The sequence below is a fragment of the Poecilia mexicana genome, unplaced genomic scaffold (assembly GCF_051168715.1).
Source record: "Poecilia mexicana isolate PSO_F unplaced genomic scaffold, ASM5116871v1 scaffold_8, whole genome shotgun sequence".
In the NCBI taxonomy this organism is placed as follows: domain Eukaryota; kingdom Metazoa; phylum Chordata; class Actinopteri; order Cyprinodontiformes; family Poeciliidae; genus Poecilia; species Poecilia mexicana.
In genome coordinates, this window is record NW_028263377.1 from 16,433,938 (window position 1) to 16,453,310 (window position 19,373).

At 38.7% G+C, this 19,373-nt stretch overlaps 1 protein-coding gene and 1 long non-coding RNA gene across 2 annotated transcripts in view; one reads left to right on the forward strand and one right to left on the reverse strand.

The window, feature by feature from the left end:
* Positions 1 to 390, reverse strand: part of LOC148158035 (uncharacterized) — a 44,703-nt gene extending 44,313 nt beyond the window's left edge. The window contains exon 1 of the long non-coding RNA XR_015764024.1: positions 261 to 390. This is a non-coding gene — a long non-coding RNA (uncharacterized LOC148158035). The remainder of the gene's footprint in view (positions 1 to 260) is intronic.
* Positions 391 to 1,808: 1,418 nt separating this feature from the next.
* LOC106915758 (SRY-box transcription factor 8a) lies at positions 1,809 to 5,358 on the forward strand. Its single transcript, XM_014983579.2, has 3 exons — positions 1,809 to 2,454; positions 2,754 to 2,989; positions 3,093 to 5,358. Exons 1-3 carry the CDS (start codon positions 2,039 to 2,041, stop codon positions 3,836 to 3,838), a joined length of 1,398 nt encoding a protein of 465 aa, XP_014839065.1. The 5' UTR covers positions 1,809 to 2,038; the 3' UTR covers positions 3,839 to 5,358.
* The last annotated feature ends 14,015 nt before the right edge of the window (positions 5,359 to 19,373 follow it).

Below are 19,373 nucleotides of genomic sequence, written 5' to 3' on the forward strand. Positions count from 1 at the left end.
CCAGTTAAGCTGTTAGCTGCTGTCTGGACTTTTTGTGCACACACACACACACACCTACACACACACACACATATGCAGACATGCACCCACATTAAACTTGACCCTAGTGCTTTGGAAGCAGCTGCTAAAAGGAAGCCAGCCTCATTTGACATGCAAGTCATTTACAAGTCTTTGTTATTCGTCGGACTTTAAAGCTTTAGGTGGAACACTTTCTCAGCTTATGATCAGTTTTAGTAAAAGTCAATATTGTAATAACTTACCTTGGTGCACGAGCCATCAGAACTCTGCATGCATAAGTGTCAGTTTCTATTATTTCCACATTAGAGATCCTGTTCCCTCAGCCACCTGCAGTGTCCATGGAGCGAGGTAAACTGCCGTCCAGCACACACATACCCTGTCTTTTCACAGGGAGGTCAGTGATAAAAATCATCCCACAATACGTGAACAAAGACAGCTGCAACAAAGACAGTGATTCAGTCCCGCTGCTTATCTCCCCTTCTCCCGATAATGTACCTTCAGGGTCATAAAATGGATATTTCAATGGATGTGAAAGGCTTTATTGTGGAAGCATCCTCAACTTTGTAAAGGTTGAGACTTTTTGTTAAAGTTGTAAAAGGGCTCATAAAGGCCTATGATGACTGAACTTTTCAAGATGAAGTTGGTTGGTTTTGAAGCAAGGCTCACGTTTTACATTTGCTTAAATTTAAATGCAGTTCTGGACTAATATTGAATTACTAAGGAAATATTAAAATGAAGACATAAATGGAACACTTGACATCACAATCTACAGTGGCCTGTCTGTAACTGGATTATTTTTTGTTTAATGAGAAATTTATTCTATCAGGAAAAATAGCGATACGAGTTGTAAAATTATGTCACATAATTGGCAAATCTGATGCAAAATAGTTAGTTATAAAGTTTCATATTTTTTTAGCTTATTTTCCATAATGAATACCATTCCATATGCCTGAAAATTTGTCATTATTTTTCCATTTTTAAAGGTTTTCTATGTCTACATTTAATTCTACATTTTTTTTTAATTTTTGACAGCCAGATCTGGAAAAGATCAATTTTAGCACAGTAAATGTATGCAGACTCGTACACTCGTTACTTTGTTAAATCAGTAGGATTGTTGCCATACTAGTAAAAGCTTGCTATAAATATTTAAGCTCCTTCTAATAAGGTGAAACAAAATATTCTTTCTCTGAAAACCGTGGCTAAATTTTAGCATTCTGAAGCAACGTTTACCTCCTAGTTAAAAAAAACATTGTTCAACTAGTTTGGCTTTAGCAATAGCACCCCTGCTAGACTAGCTAGAATTGGGTACAAACATAAATTCTTGCTCCAACACAAAGATCTCATACACCTTATGGACATTTTTAACTTTTATTAAGTGAGTAAATTTATTTATAATGCAAACGTTTACCAGCCTCTGCAGTACAAGCAAATAGGAACAGCTAATTTTGATAAAACTAACATCTGCAGTTAAACTTTTCTCAAAATATTTGGGATTTACTATCAAAATAAGTTAACTGTGGCAGAGTTAAATATATATATATATATATATATATATATATATATATATATATTATATATATATATATATATGTCAATGAAGCAGATAATATCACAGTTCATGCAGTTTCAGCAGAGCCATAAAACACCATGAAAAAGAAAAACATTATAATAATGAAGCCCACATAATTCCCACAGCCAATGAGGAAAAGGTGCTGATTTGCTCCAGCCAATCCCAGGCGGAAGGAGGGCTGAACGATTTAAAAGTCCGAGTCAAGTTGCAGTAACATGTAGCTCCTCGTTTCATATTGTGAACAGCAACTTTGACGACCGCACCCCCAATGGCAGCCTAAGACAAACAAGACAAACAAATCGGGGCTCCAGGTGACTGAAACAGTTCAAGGAATTTAACCAGGGCACACCGTGCGTAAAAGGCGCAGCGGAACTCTTGCTGCGGGGGTTCCTTCTCTTTTTCATTTCTAACACAGTTTTGGATTTTCACCTGTGCTGGACTGATTGCATTATGTTAAAAATGACAGAGGAGCACGAGAAGTCTCTCAACGACCAGCCGTGCAGTCCATCGGGGACAAACAGCTCCATGTCTCAGGACGAGTCCGACTCCGACGCGCCGTCCTCGCCAACGGGCTCCGACGGCCACGGATCCCTGCTCAGCGGTTTGGGAAAGAAGCTGGACTCCGAGGACGATGAGCGCTTCCCAGCCTGCATACGGGACGCGGTCTCGCAGGTCCTTAAGGGATACGACTGGTCCCTGGTCCCGATGCCAGTGCGAGGGAACGGGTCTCTGAAGAACAAACCGCACGTCAAGAGACCCATGAATGCGTTCATGGTGTGGGCACAGGCGGCCCGCAGGAAGCTGGCGGATCAGTACCCACATCTGCACAATGCTGAGCTGAGCAAGACACTGGGAAAACTCTGGCGGTAAGAAACATTTAATTACTAGGATATATGTATGCAGTAAAATAAAATATAACCCAGCTTTGAATAAGATAATCACCAAAGCAGAAACTTATATTATAGCTGCAGATATGAACTCAACTTAGAATGAAAATGTCAGAGTCTGGGTAGATAAAATTTGGGAAATTATTTAAAGAAAACTATAGTCGTGCCAGCAAATACACTCAAAACAAACTTTTAAATTCAAATGTAGCTTTCTCAATTTTTTTTGTGGTTTGCTCATGGAATTTAATAGTTTTCTTCTTCTATACTTTTCATATTAGCCTGCTTTCTGAAAGCGAGAAGAGGCCCTTCGTAGACGAAGCAGAGCGACTGCGGGTTCAGCACAAAAAAGATCATCCAGACTACAAGTACCAGCCACGGCGACGGAAGAATGTGAAACCAGGCCAGAGCGACTCAGATTCAGGGGCAGAGTTGGCACATCACATGTACAAAGCTGAGCCAGGGATGGGGGGGCTGGCAGGAATGCCTGATGGACACCACCACCCTGAACACGCAGGTATGTCAACCAAGACTGCAGACAGGGCTATTACTTTTTAGGGGTCATAGTTAGTTTTGTGTTTTGAGCGATCTTAACATTTTATTCTCACATTTCTTTTCAGGGCAGCCTCATGGACCACCTACCCCACCCACCACCCCCAAAACAGACCTCCACCACGGAGTTAAGCAGGACCTGAAGCATGAAGGCCGCCGCCTTGCCGACAGCAGCAGGCAGAACATTGACTTCAGCAATGTGGACATCAACGAGCTCAGCACTGATGTCATCAGCAACATGGAGACCTTTGATGTGCATGAGTTTGACCAGTACCTCCCTCTGAACGGCCCCGCGTCGGGCTCCGCTGCCTTATCCGCAGATCACAGTCATGGGCCGGTTCCAGTCCCCGGCAGCTCCTACGCTTCCTCGTACGGCAGTGGTGTTTCATCCTGGAGCCGAAAGTGCGGCATGTCCTCCACTTCTCCCCCCGCCGGCGAGGTCGGCCAGCACCGCCTCCACATAAAAACGGAGCAGCTGAGCCCCAGCCACTACAGTGAGCACTCCCATGGGTCGCCGTCGCACTCCGATTACAGCTCCTACAGCAGCCAAGCCTGCGTCACCTCGGCCACTTCGGCCGCCTCGGGTGCCGCGTCTTTCTCCAGCTCCCAGTGTGACTATACCGACCTGCAGAGCTCTAACTATTACAGTCCTTACTCTGGCTACCCCTCCAGCCTCTATCAGTACCCCTATTTCCACTCGTCCAGGCGGCCCTACAGCAGCCCGATCCTGAATAGTCTATCCATGGCTCCGGCACACAGCCCCACTGCCCCCAGTTGGGACCAGCCCGTCTACACCACTCTGTCTCGGCCTTAAAGGGGACCAGAAACAGTCTGTTTGCACCAGAGACTCATTCAGTTTGATGCACTACTAATGAAGGACACAAGGCAAAGGCGAAGAGCTGTACGAAGGGGCCTGAAGTGCCACCTGCGACCGTGTGAACGTGAAACAAACAAAAGAAAAAAGTGCCTGCTGATTTTATACAAAGTTCTATTGTTGAGATGAAAAAAACAAAACAAAACAAACAAAAAAAAAACAAACAAACACACACTTGTACAGAGTTTTTACACAAAGAGAACTTGCGTGTGTCATTAGAGAGCCAAACTCCTCCGTGAGGACACGTTACTTAAGCTGACATCTTCTCCATCCCTGTCCTTTTTCAGTTTCAAATTACTAAAGCTCACCGTTAAGGTGAAGACCGGCTGCAGAATTCTGCAGGAATGAAAAAAGTTTGGCTAACAGTGCACACAGGACCAGATATGTTTGAGCTGCAGTAAAATTTACACGAATGGCTGAAGCTACATATCGCAGCACACGATTTGCATCAGTGATTCAGCCTAAAAGGAGAGAAAAAAAAAGGCTCATTGGAATTTTGTGTCATTTTTGCATAAAAAGTCTTATATGTATTTATGTTGATGCATTATTATTGGATTTTTGTTTTTGAATAGGTAAACACATGCTACATGTGTTTTTTTTTTTTTTTTGTTATTTAGAGTACAGTTTTACTGACTTAATGAGTAGGAGGCAAATGAAGTAAAGCACCGTGCATTTGATATTCCGTTGAATTTCCAGAAGGATCTCCATTCCGAGTTTGGGAGCAAACAGACAGGACCAACAGACTCTGGCGCAGGACTCAGAACAGGTGTCTGAAATCTACGCTCGGCAAATCGCGATTAGTCATGTTGTGGGCTTAAAGGAAATGGGGTAAAACAACACCACACGCTGAGTGACACGTCAGCTGGACCTCCTGTACATGTCCATGGGCAACGCGAGAATACGTGAGCAAACATGCATCCGTGTGTTGGGAGAGATAATGTGCAGATGAATGTGTGAGTTCATTTTCTTAGGGGACTGAATACATATCCCATGACATAATCATAATACGCACCAAATGATACAGAAAACATCTTTTTTTATTTCTACTTTGCTGAAAGTGATGTTAAGCGTGACTGTTTTTAAAATATTTATTTCATAAACCATTGAAAGCCGACTCACTGCTGCATAAAAATGTGTTTGTGCCTTCTAATGCTAATTGTCAGTATTTTGGAATTAAATTGAATTTTTAACTAACAAACCATCCACTCAAGAGACTCGCTTTTAATTTCTGTCCTTAATTTGATTTAATTCCCCAAAGCATCAGTTTGCGGAATTAAACTAGAGCAGAACTACATTTTTTTTTGTATATCATTTTGGTGTATGATTTTGAAAAAAAAAAAAAGAAAGCCTGTGAAAATGATTGTTCTATTAACTAGTTTCACACACACACACACACACATGCACATCTAACCCTTCCGCTGGCCGTTTTTTCAAAAAAAATAAATAATACTTTTTATCGATGTTTGTTTTTGATCCTCTTCTTTCCGTCTACAACTGATTTTATTCCGTCTTGTACTTTTTTTGTGCTCAAATACATTTGGAAGCGATTGTGAAAAAAAAAAAAAAAAACTATAATAAAAGAAGAAATAATTTAATTGTGGGTTTGCCTTTGTGCTGGTTGGCTCATACTCACCTACATGTAAAACTTTGAAATTAGTGAGACTTCACACAAAACGGATTCACTAAAAAGATTTGCTGGTGTTTTTTCCTCAGGATATATATATATTTTTTTAAAAAAGAAGACTCCTATGAACAACTTTCTTAAGTTTTCATTCTTTTATCTTAATCTTTAGACATCTTATTGTTTGCATTCTGAAAAAGCTTAGCAACATATCTATCAAAGTTGTCAACTTTAGATTTATTCATTAAACAACCAGCATAAATGGAATGAGAAGAGATCCTGTCTCCTTTGGTCCAGAGTTGGCTCTGGCCTGGCATGCCAAGCCAACGTCCCTAACCAGTCCAAGGGCGATGCCAAGTGCCAGGGCCGCGCTGCTGAATTTTAATGATCCATTATGCTGCGGATGGGGCCCTATTGTGTCCCTTTATCCGGAGAGCTAGAAAGGAATTAATTGGACAGAAAATGGAAGGGCAAGGGGAACTGACAAGCCATTAAGAGGGTCCTGAATGGATGATTAGATGCACTAAGAGGAGAATCTTCCCCCTACCCCCGCCCCCCCTCATATTGCAGCACTCCACAAACAAACAAACAACAAAAAAAACAACAACAATAAGAACAACCGCAATGACCACCGGACTAAATAGCTGAAATAATATCAGCGCACATAATCTGAAGATAATAAAAGAAGATAATACCACAGCAGATGGGATGTGGGTGGCTCAAGAACGACTTGTTGTTTTTCTTCCCTCAAACTCTTTTTTTTTTTTCACAAGTGTTTGCCAAATACTTTCAGGAGGAACTCTTGAGAAAGAAGAGGAGTGAATAAAAGTGAGGCAAAAAGGCTCTTCAGGGTGCTTGGGTCCTGTTTCCTTGGAACGGATCCACAGTTTCTGATTGAGACTCTTGAAAGCCCGAATGTAAATAGGTAGGAATGAACTGCATTGGAGAGCTTTACTGTTAGATAAACTACCCCAGTCAACTGAACAAATGGCTGCACACATTCTATGAATTAAACAAATCCTTTTTGTCTCAGTTCTATTTCAAGCTTGTGGTGTAAAAATCACTCACACAAAACAATGCAGAAAAATTACAACGGCATAGAATATGAATTTTAATTTTTTGTTGTTTTTGCATCTCGTGTAGTTGAGACTCTGCAACATTCCAGCTGTCAAATAAAGATGATGGGAAAGAAGGGGCGTCACTGGAAGTCGAGTTGTGGTCTTTTGCCCACTTAAACATGATGGAGCGGCAGGGTGGACCCAGTTAAGCTGCTGCTTTCACCCATCCGACCACGTAAGCATTATCAGGACGGGGGACAGCAAACCTGGTAATAGTCTCATCCCTCCTAATGAGCCTGACTGACTCAGGACATGTTTTGGTGAAAAGGGAGGGATCTGGGAACTGTGAAAACCCCAAGAATGTGAGGCTGATTTGCAAGGGAAATGAAGTGGACATAAAGCACAGTTATGGCCCGCTGCTGAAGCTGCGTGGCCTTATTCCTCTCGACAAAAACAACAAAAAAAAGGAGTTTCCTGAATGCTCGCCTAGACTTCTCTTGGCTGGTTTCTCGTTGTCTCGTTTGTGTGACAATAAAAGAAAAACAAAGCTGTTTCGCGGGTACGAATGTGTCTTAATTGCGCTTGCACAGGACAGCTCCCGGCAAAAGTATTCATACCAAAGTATTCATCACCAAATCTGAAATGTTTCAGATTTGGTGATATTACAGAGTTCGACATATTTCAATGTGGTTTAATGTGATAGACCAACACAAAGGTGAACATAATTAGGGAAATTATGACAAATTATGCAGAGCTTTTGACATTAAAAAGTCAATGCATTGCAGAAACAGCTTTCATTGCAATTGCAGTTATTTGTCTTTTGTGGTAGAAGTATACAAGCTACGCAAATATAGAAACAGAATGTTTTACTCAATTTTTCTGTGAAATAATAGTTCAAACTTTTATTCCAAAGTATCCCAAACTGTTCTACTGTAGTTCTACTTGTACATTTCAAGCTGTTGTTATGCTGATATCTGAGCACAGTCACAGGTAGGTTTTCCTCCAGAATTACCACCACAAAATGATCCAGCCACTATTTTTTTCAGGGCAACGAGCGATGTTAGCTGTCTGCCACATATTCATGTTTGTACGACATTTTCTTCAAATCTCTCTACTTTCTGTTGGTTTATCACATGAAATTACGATGAAAGACAATGAAGTTCAAGGTTGTAACATGACTACATGTGAAGGTTTGAAGCATGAGTACTTCATGCTTCATTGGTAATCATGGCGGTAATCAGATGTTGGTATATATTTTATTCCAGGTGATTTTACTTTTAAATTTGCAACTGTTGCTTATTTGCAGCAGAAATCCCCCTGACCCTTCTGTTGGAAACAACATCTCGCTTCACATGCAAAGTAAACGCGTAGCACAAAATTTTAGCAGCTCCACCCAAGCGAACAACTTCCTCAAAGTTATTTCTCTTGTCTCTCTGTTCCACTTGTAAAATGTAGGATTTCTGAAATGATGTCCCCAAAAAATAATGCAGTTATGACCAGGTCAAGCAAAACAGAGGGATACAGACCGAAATCTGAATTGGCTCAAGAAATGCTTATTTTTTTAGCACATCTGGTGCGACTAATGCAAAATTATTTAGCTTTGTATTTCTAGAAAGTTGGCATTTGTTGGCGCTCTAAGGATTTATACATTTATTGACAACTCGGGAATGATTATGAACGGCAACATTTTAAAACTCTCAGCATCACACTTGAAAATCATAATCTTTAACCAGGTTTAAAAGAAAAACAACCATTCCTAGAAGTGTTATCTATGTTGTTTAATGAATAAGAAAAAAAAAAAGCTTGATCAGTAAGCATTTACAAACATTTCTCAATCTGTTTGCACCTATTGCATACCAGATGGGAGGAATTGCAGAAAATAAGAAAATGTTTAGATACTTCTTTGTTTTTAACTGTTTAGTGATGGAAAAACTTAATCATATTATAGATTTCATAGACTCTCTAAGCGAGAGGGTAAAGGCCCTAAGCACAATTTCACTTAGGAACTCACTTCCAGATAAGCTCATCACAATTATTATAGACGTGTTAGAAATTCATGAATTTCTTTTCCAAGCACAAAAGAAAACCTGTTACTCCCTGATCTACTTAGTTGTAGTTATGGTATGAAAGATATGCAGACAAAAAAGAACCCAGATTGCATAAATGACTTAAATAAGTTTCAAATCCTGAAGGTTTCAGATTGACAGTTAAATCTGTGGTGTTGAATGTAGCTGCTGATGCATTGGTGAAACCATCTTGAGTAAAACCAAATGCTCTTTTTTTTTTTTTTCCACACTGACATTAATCGCTATGCCTTTGGTGACTGTCCCACATTTTAACTGCTGTAAAAATACAACAACCATAAAACATTACTCAAATAAATAAATGCTACTATTGCTCTGTAAGCGGCATAAAATCATTACAAGAGATTTTGCTCAGCACAGGTGCAGTGTTCTTAAAATTATTAGGAGAAAGTTGATAAAAAACAACACTTTGACATCTGGTCATTTTCAGCTCCCTGAACAGTTGTCCACAGTCTTTCACTTTGTTTTTTTTAATTCGTTCTCTCCTTTTCACTTTTCTTGGCACGTCTTGATCGTGAATGGGGTGGCAGCATAGCTGCTCATCTTATTTCCACAGCTTTAAGACTTGTTGATTAGTAACTGAGACTGTGTTTTCATTGTCACAGCTTTTTTTGCTTTTGTTGAACTGTGGCAGCGTTCCATGATCGTGTACTTTGTGCATCTTTATTTAAAGCGAGTTGATCTAATCCATTTTCAACTCGCTTCTCTCCCAATTTAAAGCGGTTTAGGACACTTTAGTTTATTGGAAGATAACTTTGCTTGTTTTGAAATTCTTTTTTTCTTTTTTTCTTTTTTTTTTTGTTGTAACAGGATAACACCAAACATTCGGTAAGGCTGTTCTGTTGCAGCAAACCAGCGTAGGCCTGTGGAGTTAATAAAAGGTCCGTTTGAATTTCTGTTACAGCGCCAACTAATCTCTAAAAAGGAGTGTGTGTTTTAATCTAATGTGAAAGAGTTATGAAATATTCTTTGTTGAAAACAAAATAACATTAATTTTAAGCACTTCAATTCACAAATCTGTGGTCACACTTCTCCTTTTCACTTATTTGATTTATCTTTTTTTACATTTATTAAACTTCTGATATTTGGCTGTTGAATTGTTTATATTATTATAAAACCCTTTTTTTTGCTGAAAAAAATGGTTTTTCTCCCTGCTACCTGCTGGAACTCGTAGAGTACACCGACATATTAATGGAAGATGGTGAGTTGATCCTTATTAAATATGTATATTTATAAAAGGAGAGAGAGAGGGAGGGGAAAAAAAAGAGACATGTTTCAATTAAATGACCAGATTTAACCTTCCACAAACTACTTTATTTCCTCACGTTCAAAGCTGAGTTTTACATATTTCCCATGCAAGATAAGAAATGTGAAAAATATTGATGGATAATACTGGAAACAAAATATATATTTCAAAGGTCTCAGCTTCCATTTTTTTCAGAGGCTTGTTTCCACACTCGCTTAATAATTGTGACGAAAAAGTTGCGATGTTGATTTTTTATGTAAAACAACACAAGTGAACACTTGATGCCGACCAACACACAGCGAGCGATTCAAAGCAGCTATGTCAAGTATGGCATCTCTCTGCTCTCTCTGTGCAATTAAGAGCAATGAATTAGCATATTATTATTTCCCCCTACACACACTCACATTGTTGTCCTGCCCCACAGCCCTAACACTCACACACTCCCATGTTACCAGTGATGAAGAGACGGAGAGAGAGGCAGCAGCCTGTGGAGTCCTGCAAAATCCTGGAATTTCAAGTGTGGGAGGCACATTTGCTTCAAAATTTTCATGCACAAAGATTTCAGAGACAAAGCCAGGAAAAGGCGACGTGTGACGCAAAAAGACATCCACAATTGTAAAGAGGAAACAGAAAAAAAAAGAAGACATGGAATGGAAACTAATAGAAGATTGGAAAGACTCAGGTAGTAAGTGAAGAAAATGTTAAGGATTTTTTGTTTTTTTCCTCTTTCTTTTTTTTTTTTTTTTTTTTTTTTTTTTTGCAGAGCGGTTTGGCAGAAAGTGCAGCAGGGACAGCAGGCCCAGAGTTTTAAAATGTTGCTCAGTGCTGGCAGAGCCATGTGTGAGTGCACTCTGTGGGAGCACCAAATCTTGTTGCCCAGCACAACATGGTGATTCAGACACAACAGCAGAGACCATCAAAACCCATTTACCCTCATAGAGCACAACCCACCCCCCAACGAGATGGTCCTTTTCTCAAGGCCTTCCATGAGGAATGCATTTTAAATCCGAGTCTGGGATGCTCCATTATTTTTTTTTTCTGCCTTAACATTCATTCTAAAACTAGAAAGTACACCGCAACATATTAGGTGACCGTTGCAATATTTATCTAATATGCACATGATCAGCAACACATGGCCATCCTCTCACACTTGATAGCGTTTGTGGTATGACAAAGAGCAGAGGAAGAGGAAAAAATAAGGAAGAGTTTGTTCTCCCATGCGGTTTTGGCCCGTTCTGAGGGGGCTTGGAGCCCGGCCAGTCTGTCCTGGGGTTAGTCTTTGATATGGATGGGATTCATTATGTAACTGAATCTATTGTCAGGGAGAAAAAAACAATATGGGGCCAGAAGGTAGGTGTGTTGTGAGAGGACCTGAAAAAGCAAGTGAGTGAAAGGGCTTTTACACCACCTTCTTTGCAGCTTATCGCAGTCTCGACTGGGGGAGCAACGGTTCACGCTTTGGCTTTAAAGCAGCATCATTTACGCCCCAACAGGTTTCTCTCTTTGGAGATACGGCGAAAACCCTCCCCTGAATTCATTCACTTATTTTCCATACATCTGCAAAGAATAAGTGCAAAGCCTGATGTGAATTACGGAGACTATGATCATCTTCTGAGTGCTACAAATGGATAGCATCAAAGAAATTTTCTCAAATATCCAAGAAGCAGCTCCACCGCTGCTTTCTTCGTATTCAGATTCAGTGAAGCCGAGGGTCCGGGAGTTTGTGTCGGCTTTGAGAAAATAACTTTGAGCATTTTCTGAATGTAAGTGTAAAGTGCCTTGCAAAAGTAATCATTTACTGATTGAGCATTTTCACGTTTTCCAACTTTACACTCGCAAATTTCATTGTACTTTTTATTAGGATTTTATGATCTACCAAAAGTATCACAAAATTGTGAAAATAATACATTTTCTTGTTTGAAAAATGAAAATCTGAAAAGTGAGTGCCTTTTACCGTAACTTCAGCGATATGGAGTGATTGTTTTAGTTATTGTTCTTTGCAATGTGATAAATTTCTGAAAAATCTTCAGAAATGGAGAACATTTCTGAAGATCAGTTTTCAACACTTGTCATAAATTGCTGATTAGATTTAGATCTATGTTTAGGACTTTGGCCTAGGCACATTTCAATATATAAATATACTATTATAAAAATCCATTGCACCTCCCGCTGCATGTTCAGGTCCATCCTGTGTCAATGTGAAACACCACTTCGTTGTCTCACAGTCTCTGAAAGGTTTCCCTGTAGAGGACTTTCAGCAATTTAGCTTCATCCGTCATCCCATCAACTCTGACCGCTCACCTTTCTGAAGAAAAGCTCCCCACTGCTACACAGGAGTAGACCATATAAGATTTAGTTTTTTTCAGACTACTCCTTTTCATTCAGAACTTTTATGTTAACATGTCACACGTTCATTTTAATCTGTAAACTTGGATGCTACCGCCACCATGTTTTACATTGAGATATGTGTGTGATGTGGAGTGTCAGTTTACGTGAACAGATGGCATTTTGCACATAGGTAAAAAAAAAAAAAAAGTAAAATTATGGTCTCGTCAGACTTTCTTCTAAATGTTTTCCATGTTCCCTGCATCATTTGGACCAAACTACAACTTGTGACTTTCAACAATCACTTTCTTCCTGCCATACTTCTATGAACACAAGATTTGTGGAGCACATAACTGAGATTCTTCCACCTGAGCTGTGGGTATTTGTGGCTCCTCCAAAGTTACAATGTACGTCTTGACAGCTTATTTAATCTAATCAAACCATTTCTGACTAGGCCTTCCATCCTAGGCAGACCCCCATGTCCTATCACGTCCGGATTTATATGAAAGGGTGTGGCATTAAAAGAGTCCATAAAATTCAATGCTTGGAATAAGAAGAAAAGGTACCTGATCAGAGTCTGATAAAGCTGGAGACTAGTTTGATTTGAATGCAGCCAAGAAAATGGTGCTCTATGCAAATAGGGACAGTCAGCTATATTCGGGCGACCGGAGGCTGAGGGTGATTTGAATGAATGAAAATGAGAACAGCATGTTTGCTGTTTGAGGGCAAGATATTAGAGACTCAAAGATAAAGGCAAGCTTAAATTTTACAGTCACACTAGCATCTTTCCAGACTGATATTCCTAGCTTGGTATGTAGCAACTTCTGTAGGGAAGGAAGGAATCTGTTCTCCATAGAAAAAGGTGGAATTCGGGTCTCAAAATGACAGCGTTGACCACAAAAGTCTTGTAAGGCAACACAGGGACAAAACAACAAAAATTTGTTTTAACTCCTTGATTTCTAAAGGTAATTTTTGAGGAGGTTCCTTTTCACTGCTTCATCCCAAAACTGGAAGTCAAAATTATTACAATCAGTAGTCGAGTCTATACACTTAGCCTGGTTTGTCTAAATGTGTAGACAACAATTCCAACAGAAAGTCTTGCATATCTGAGCATTCATTAAAAGGCTCACTAGTTTCGTATTGATGAGAAACATGCCAGAAAAAGGATTCAGTGAAGCGGTCCAGATCTCACTTCTAAAGTATTTTGTGTTGGACGCTAGAACTCCCTCATGACCACGGATAAAAGCCTCCTTCACAAGTTTCTCCTCAGTTCTTGAGCCAAGAGTCAAGAAGAAACACCCCGTTGTCATCGTATGTGCCACTTCCAGTCACATGTCACAAGCAGACAAGCCGCATCACTCTTTATTAACACAAAGTAAAACGCAAAACAAAAAATAAAGTAGAATAAAAAATATTACACGATGATGGCAGTCTTCTCCGATTTAAATGTTCTGAGACAAACACATGAGAGATTGTTGGAGATACTGGGGATGACAGGCTGTGAGGTGGATGTGATGAAATCCTTCTTTAGTCACAAAACAACTTATTCCTTTACCCGATGAGTTTGAATCAATACTCACTGAACAAACGTCAAAAGTTTTAATAGAGTTATAAAAGGAAAGCACACACATTTTTTTTCTGTGGTAATGTAAAATCTTGACTTCCTGCAGTATTTCTAGAGAATTACTGAGTTTTGTTATTACCCATCTCATTCCTTTATTCCTATGATTTGATTTATTTTTGTGCTTTTGTCATGCTGCTTTAGCATGATGGCATACTTATTAGTAACATCCATACTTATTAGTAACATCCATACTTGTTAGTAACATCGATAAAGATATGTGAAAGGGATTAAATCAATTAATCGATCATTATTCCAGGCACAAGAAAGGTCCATAGTAACAAAAAGTGACCAAACAAAAAGATAAATAAGGGAAAAGGTTCTACAGAAACAAACTAAATTTTAGCTCTATTGAATAAAATACATTTTTAAATCTGCCCTATAAATGAACTGCTTTTATTTAGTGGGAAAATAATTAAATGTGAAGGTATAATTATTTACATAATCCATTTACATTAAATGTAGCATTATTCTTATTTGTGCTCTATATTTTCTGTTAAACAGAATTAATTCATGACTCACTATTCCATAAGATGTAAATCTTCCTTGACACAGAGATCTGTGATGCTGTGTGTTTCAATTTCAAACACACAACATCTGGGAACATTGTTAGAGCACATAGAGTCTTTGAAATACGATGCAGTTTTACATACAAATATGGTGATCTGTGGCAAGAAAACTAAAAAAAAAAGAAATCAGCGGGTCTTTTAGCAGGATAATAACTCACAACATTGGATTATTATCCTGCTAAAAGGATAATAATCCAATGTAATTTGTTGTTCTCATAACAGCACATGAAAAGTCTACCATATACAAAGTAAACATTCTTCAATGACCAAAAATTCCCTGACCTACAGATAAGAACATCCAGGAAACAGAATGATACCAAGATTTTTCAAAGATAAATGGTTAACGACCCTTTTACCAGCGATACCAACAACTGAGTCACCAGTGGCCTTGTTAATGCATTGAAATAAAATTTGATCATTCAAAAACGTCAAGCGTAATATAAGAAAACTGCAATAAATGTGCCAACATGGCAGACACCATAAGCAAACCCCATAACTTGTGCAGTCAGCTTTTCTATTTGTAACTTATTGATCATTTAACTTTAAGTTCCTGAGTCTGAATTTAGTCTTTTCTTTCAAGCTCTCTTTAACAAATCACACATGTTGAATAGATTCTGATTGCATAAGAATTACACATGCAGGAACTCACTTGCACAGCCAGCCAGGTACCAGCGTCACAAGATCTGATTGTGTTGTTTCGGGATAGAACGCCTTGTGTTTTGGGAGGATTTTTAAATAAAACAGATCATTTACTGGCGTGTGCAATGATATCCCTGAGAAAAGGTGCTCTGCAAGAGGAGGTCACTGCAGGTAAGACATTAACACATATAACTTAGGAAATTAAAAAGAAACGTTACTTTTGGAAAATTATGCATTACAATGATAATACAATCAGCTTTTCAAATATTTTTCAAATTACCCTAGAGCTGACAAACATATACAGTGTGAGCGTGTTCATGCATTTTTGAATGTCTGCACATTTGTGATTGTGGCCAGTCTCCCAGGAAGGGGCTAATCCCAGGGCAGCAGCAGTGGAGGAGAAAGTCTGCACATGTGCAGATCTTTCAACTGTGGTTTGCGATGTTTAGTCTCGTTTCGTCAGTCCTTCTTGAAACAGGTCCAGAAAAGCTTTCAATAGACCATAATTCCAAAATCCCTCTGAATCCCGAAAGTCAAATCACCCTCCTTGCATCAGGGGAATGAATACGAGGGGAGAAAAAAAAAAAAAAATCATCAAATTGTGATCTTGACGGACAGCTTGGTGGTGTGGTGGTTAAAACGCTGTCACCTCAAAGTGAGACGGTTTCCATTTAAGTCTCAGCTGGAGTCATTCTGAGCTGAGACTGCATTAATCGTTTTGAATGTGTGGGTTTTCTCCATCTATTGTGGCTTCCTCCTGCAGTCCAGGAACATGGATGTTGGGGAAATGGCTGTTGCAAATTGCAAAAGATTCAGTTTGTCCTTGATTTGGACGGATCACTTCTGTCTGCAGGTCTGAACAGTGACAATTTTGAGTTCCTTCAGGTAAAGGTGCTTGTCTAAGTCTGACTTCTCATCCAACACTCAGTTCTCATTTGTCTTCTCTCTTGTGTCCCCAATTCTCCTCTGAAAGTTCTCCAGGGCACCTGATTTGGCTTCAACACAAACCACTTTCTGACAGGACAGTTCTGGGGATTTCCTGCAAATTTGTGGGCTGCAATCCATCTCTGTCAAATACAGCCCACAGTCTCATAATTTTATCAAACTTTATCCAATACTGGTAAATGCTTATCACATGTTCTTTTTTAATTAAATACAGTTAAAACATTTAACTATTACTAATCTAATTTGCAAAAAAAAAAAAAAAAAAAAAAATGAAGCCCAATATTCTTTTGTTGCTCTCTACATATAATGTGCAGCTTGAAAATGTTGTCACGTTTTAGGCATATTTTCTAATTATGATCTGCATAAACTTGAATATATTAAAAAGACAATTATTTTATGGAGGACAATGCTCCATCACATGCATCCAAGTACCCCAGCTAGTAAAGGTGTTAAAGATGAAAACCGTGTTCAATTCACTTGAATTCAATTGTATTTATATAGTGTCACTTGTCCTGGACTGAATACCTGTTCAGAGGTGGGAGAAGGATGTTAACGTGGAGTGAAAGATATGAATCGATTCTCAGAAACAGTCTCTTTACAGCCATAGTTTGCTTTAAAAATTCACAAAAAAGCTCCCTATTCAAGCTTCTCCCAGTTTGTACAGTAAACACTTTAGTTTGTAACAAATAGTTCAGACATTGTTACTCTAAAAACAACCCCATCTTTCCCCTTTCCTTTTTTCTGTAGAAATATAAAACACTAGATGTATTTTTATTTTTATGTTGTTGTTTTTTTTTTTTTTTTTTTGATTTGGAGGAGAATATGTCAGGTTTCTGTGTATTGTAAATAAAAGCTAAAGATTTTAAGCTTTCCTCACTTTTTCATAAGCACTGCTACTATTTTATACATGGGACTAAACAGCAAAAAGCAAAACAAAAAACTAGCAGCTCCTCTGGCCCCAAGAAGCAAAAATGTTCCTTTGCCCTTTGTCATGTTCAGTGTGTGCACCTTCACTCAGAATAATACTCGGTGACCCTACACACGACAACTGCTCACCACGGCAATAACTTTTGCTTTCTTGGCCCTTTGCAGCTGTCCACTCGCCCAGGTCCTTTGGTTCATAACAACAGCTGAGGCTCAGCCGCTTTACATGCAGCAACCTCCCTGTCACAAGTGCCAACATGACCTCAGACCCAATCCCTAAATATCTGCTTCCTTTTTACTGCCGCTCCACCCGAAGTTATCACAATTATTTCTTGAGATTTTTTTTTAAAGTCAGTTTTTATATTGATAGCACCAAATAAACCGATTTTGATTCATCCCAGTCGAACTTTCTTATGATCGCAACCCATTCCAAACATAATCTCCAATGACAAATACACAACACTCACTTTATCACTCACTTTGTGACTCAAGTGTTTCATACTGTTTCCCCCCCTGGCAGTTGTGAAACCATGTCAAAGCTAATAGACACTCAATTTACACTATATATGTATATGCCTGTACATGTGTATAGTCAGAAAACACAAGGTGTGCCTGGAATCAATAACTCTATGAGGAGGATCTCATCTGAAACTCCCACCTGTGTACAAACCAGGCACTGCTGGGTGATAAATTTAGAGCAGAATTGCAAATAAATGTGGTTTAGGCTGATTTGTTTTTTGCTCACGAAAACATGTGTTAAACAAAGTTATTTGCATAAAAAGAAAGTTCATTTAAAAGTCCTGGGAGCCACAGGAATGTCCTTTCATGTTTTGACCACAAGATGGCTCTGCAGCTCTTTGAATGCTCATAAAACGAACACGGGGCCAATAGCCCCATCAAGTGTTTAGCAGACAACATAAGAAAGAGTCTATGATCTGTTTTTTTTTTTTAAACCATTGCAGACTGTAACTCTGGCTGTCATATTTTTGTGTGCATATCATAAAATAAAGTGTACAATATAAAGATAAAAATAAATCAATCAGTTTATAGACCACACCTGGTGGTGCTACGCTGAAAATTTCACAGCAATTATCAAACAAGCAAACACAATCAAGACACTTAACTATGCATAGAAAAGATACATTCTGTTAAAGCTGTGGCGGGGGGAGACACTCTTTGCAGGGTTTAATAAGTTATAATAAAAAATGATGTCAGTGGAGGGCACAGACTTAGATGAAAGTGGAAGGGAAGTTTCTTCATTTAAAATGCTACCAAAATACAATTTATATCTTTAATATGACATTATGACATTCAGATAAAGCTGTTCTAAAAAAAAGGTCTAATAAACCTTCATGTTCTATAATTATCTCGGTAAATCATGAAGCCATTTATGGTCTATATTACAATTAGGTTTTATCATTTAAATACATTACAATTAATTTCCTGGCTCTCTATATGATATCAGCTGAGATACATGCAGCCTCATTAACTTTTATCTTACCAAACTGCTTTCACTATGAGACTTGGTAAAACCATTCAACCAGCCATGTTTGCACATTATTGCTTCCCTTAGCAACGTATGCATGGTTTTATTCCAGAAGACCATAAAAGAGCAATGACTTTAGCGGCATAGCTGCAGAGAGGAGAGACGTCTGTCTGGGAAAATTAAAATAGTAAAGATAATACTTTCATGGTCCAGTGTGACACTGAAGACAAATCCAGGCCTAACTGGCATTTCTAAAGTGTCAGTTTATGCTTTGTTGTTAGACAATTTACTTTTAGACCAGTGTTTAGTTGAAGCAAATACTTAACACTCTGTCGAATCAATGCATGCCTTCAACAACCAAACAAGATGCGATTCATGTATGTGATTCCCCAGACAGATTTGACATTAAAGTAAAAGGAGAATTATGAAAAATTCCATTTGTTAAATATTATTCAAACTGCACATGTCACAATTTTATAATGAAACACTGAAGTATCAAAAGGTGAAAAAAAAAACAGAAAAAAGAAAGAAGTAGAAAGCAACGTTGAGGCAAAGTCATGAGGTTTTGCTTCAAAACATAGAGACAACAAAGCCTAAACTGATGTAAGCATGTTCCTGTTTGGGTATATCACCTCCAACAAAAGCTGAAAGGAAGCTGATCTGACAGAGTCTCCATACCCTGAGCTTAATCTCAGACTCTGTGTGTTGCCACACTGTACAGGATGTGTTCTTCTGAATTTCACTGTTTAGAAAATGACAAGCTCAGAGGGGGAGCAGAGGAGAGTGAAGCACAGGAAGACAAAGACGAACATGAGAACATGAGGAACAAAGATAGATTCATCAGATTTGTTGACCTCTGGGAACAGAAATCAGATAACAGCTTCATTCTATAGATTGACGTTGCCAGTTATATAATGTATATTTGTATATATGTTTATGTGTATATACATAATGTTT

Excerpts from the sequence above, each read along its gene's own strand:
- LOC106915758 (XM_014983579.2), top strand. The coding sequence starts at position 2,039 with ATGTTAAAAATGACAGAGGAGCACGAGAAGTCTCTCAACGACCAGCCG. Across the intron at positions 2,455-2,753 it reads ACACTGGGAAAACTCTGGCG|CCTGCTTTCTGAAAGCGAGA; the intron begins GTAAGAAACATT and ends TTTTCATATTAG. Across the intron at positions 2,990-3,092 it reads CCACCACCCTGAACACGCAG|GGCAGCCTCATGGACCACCT; the intron begins GTATGTCAACCA and ends ATTTCTTTTCAG.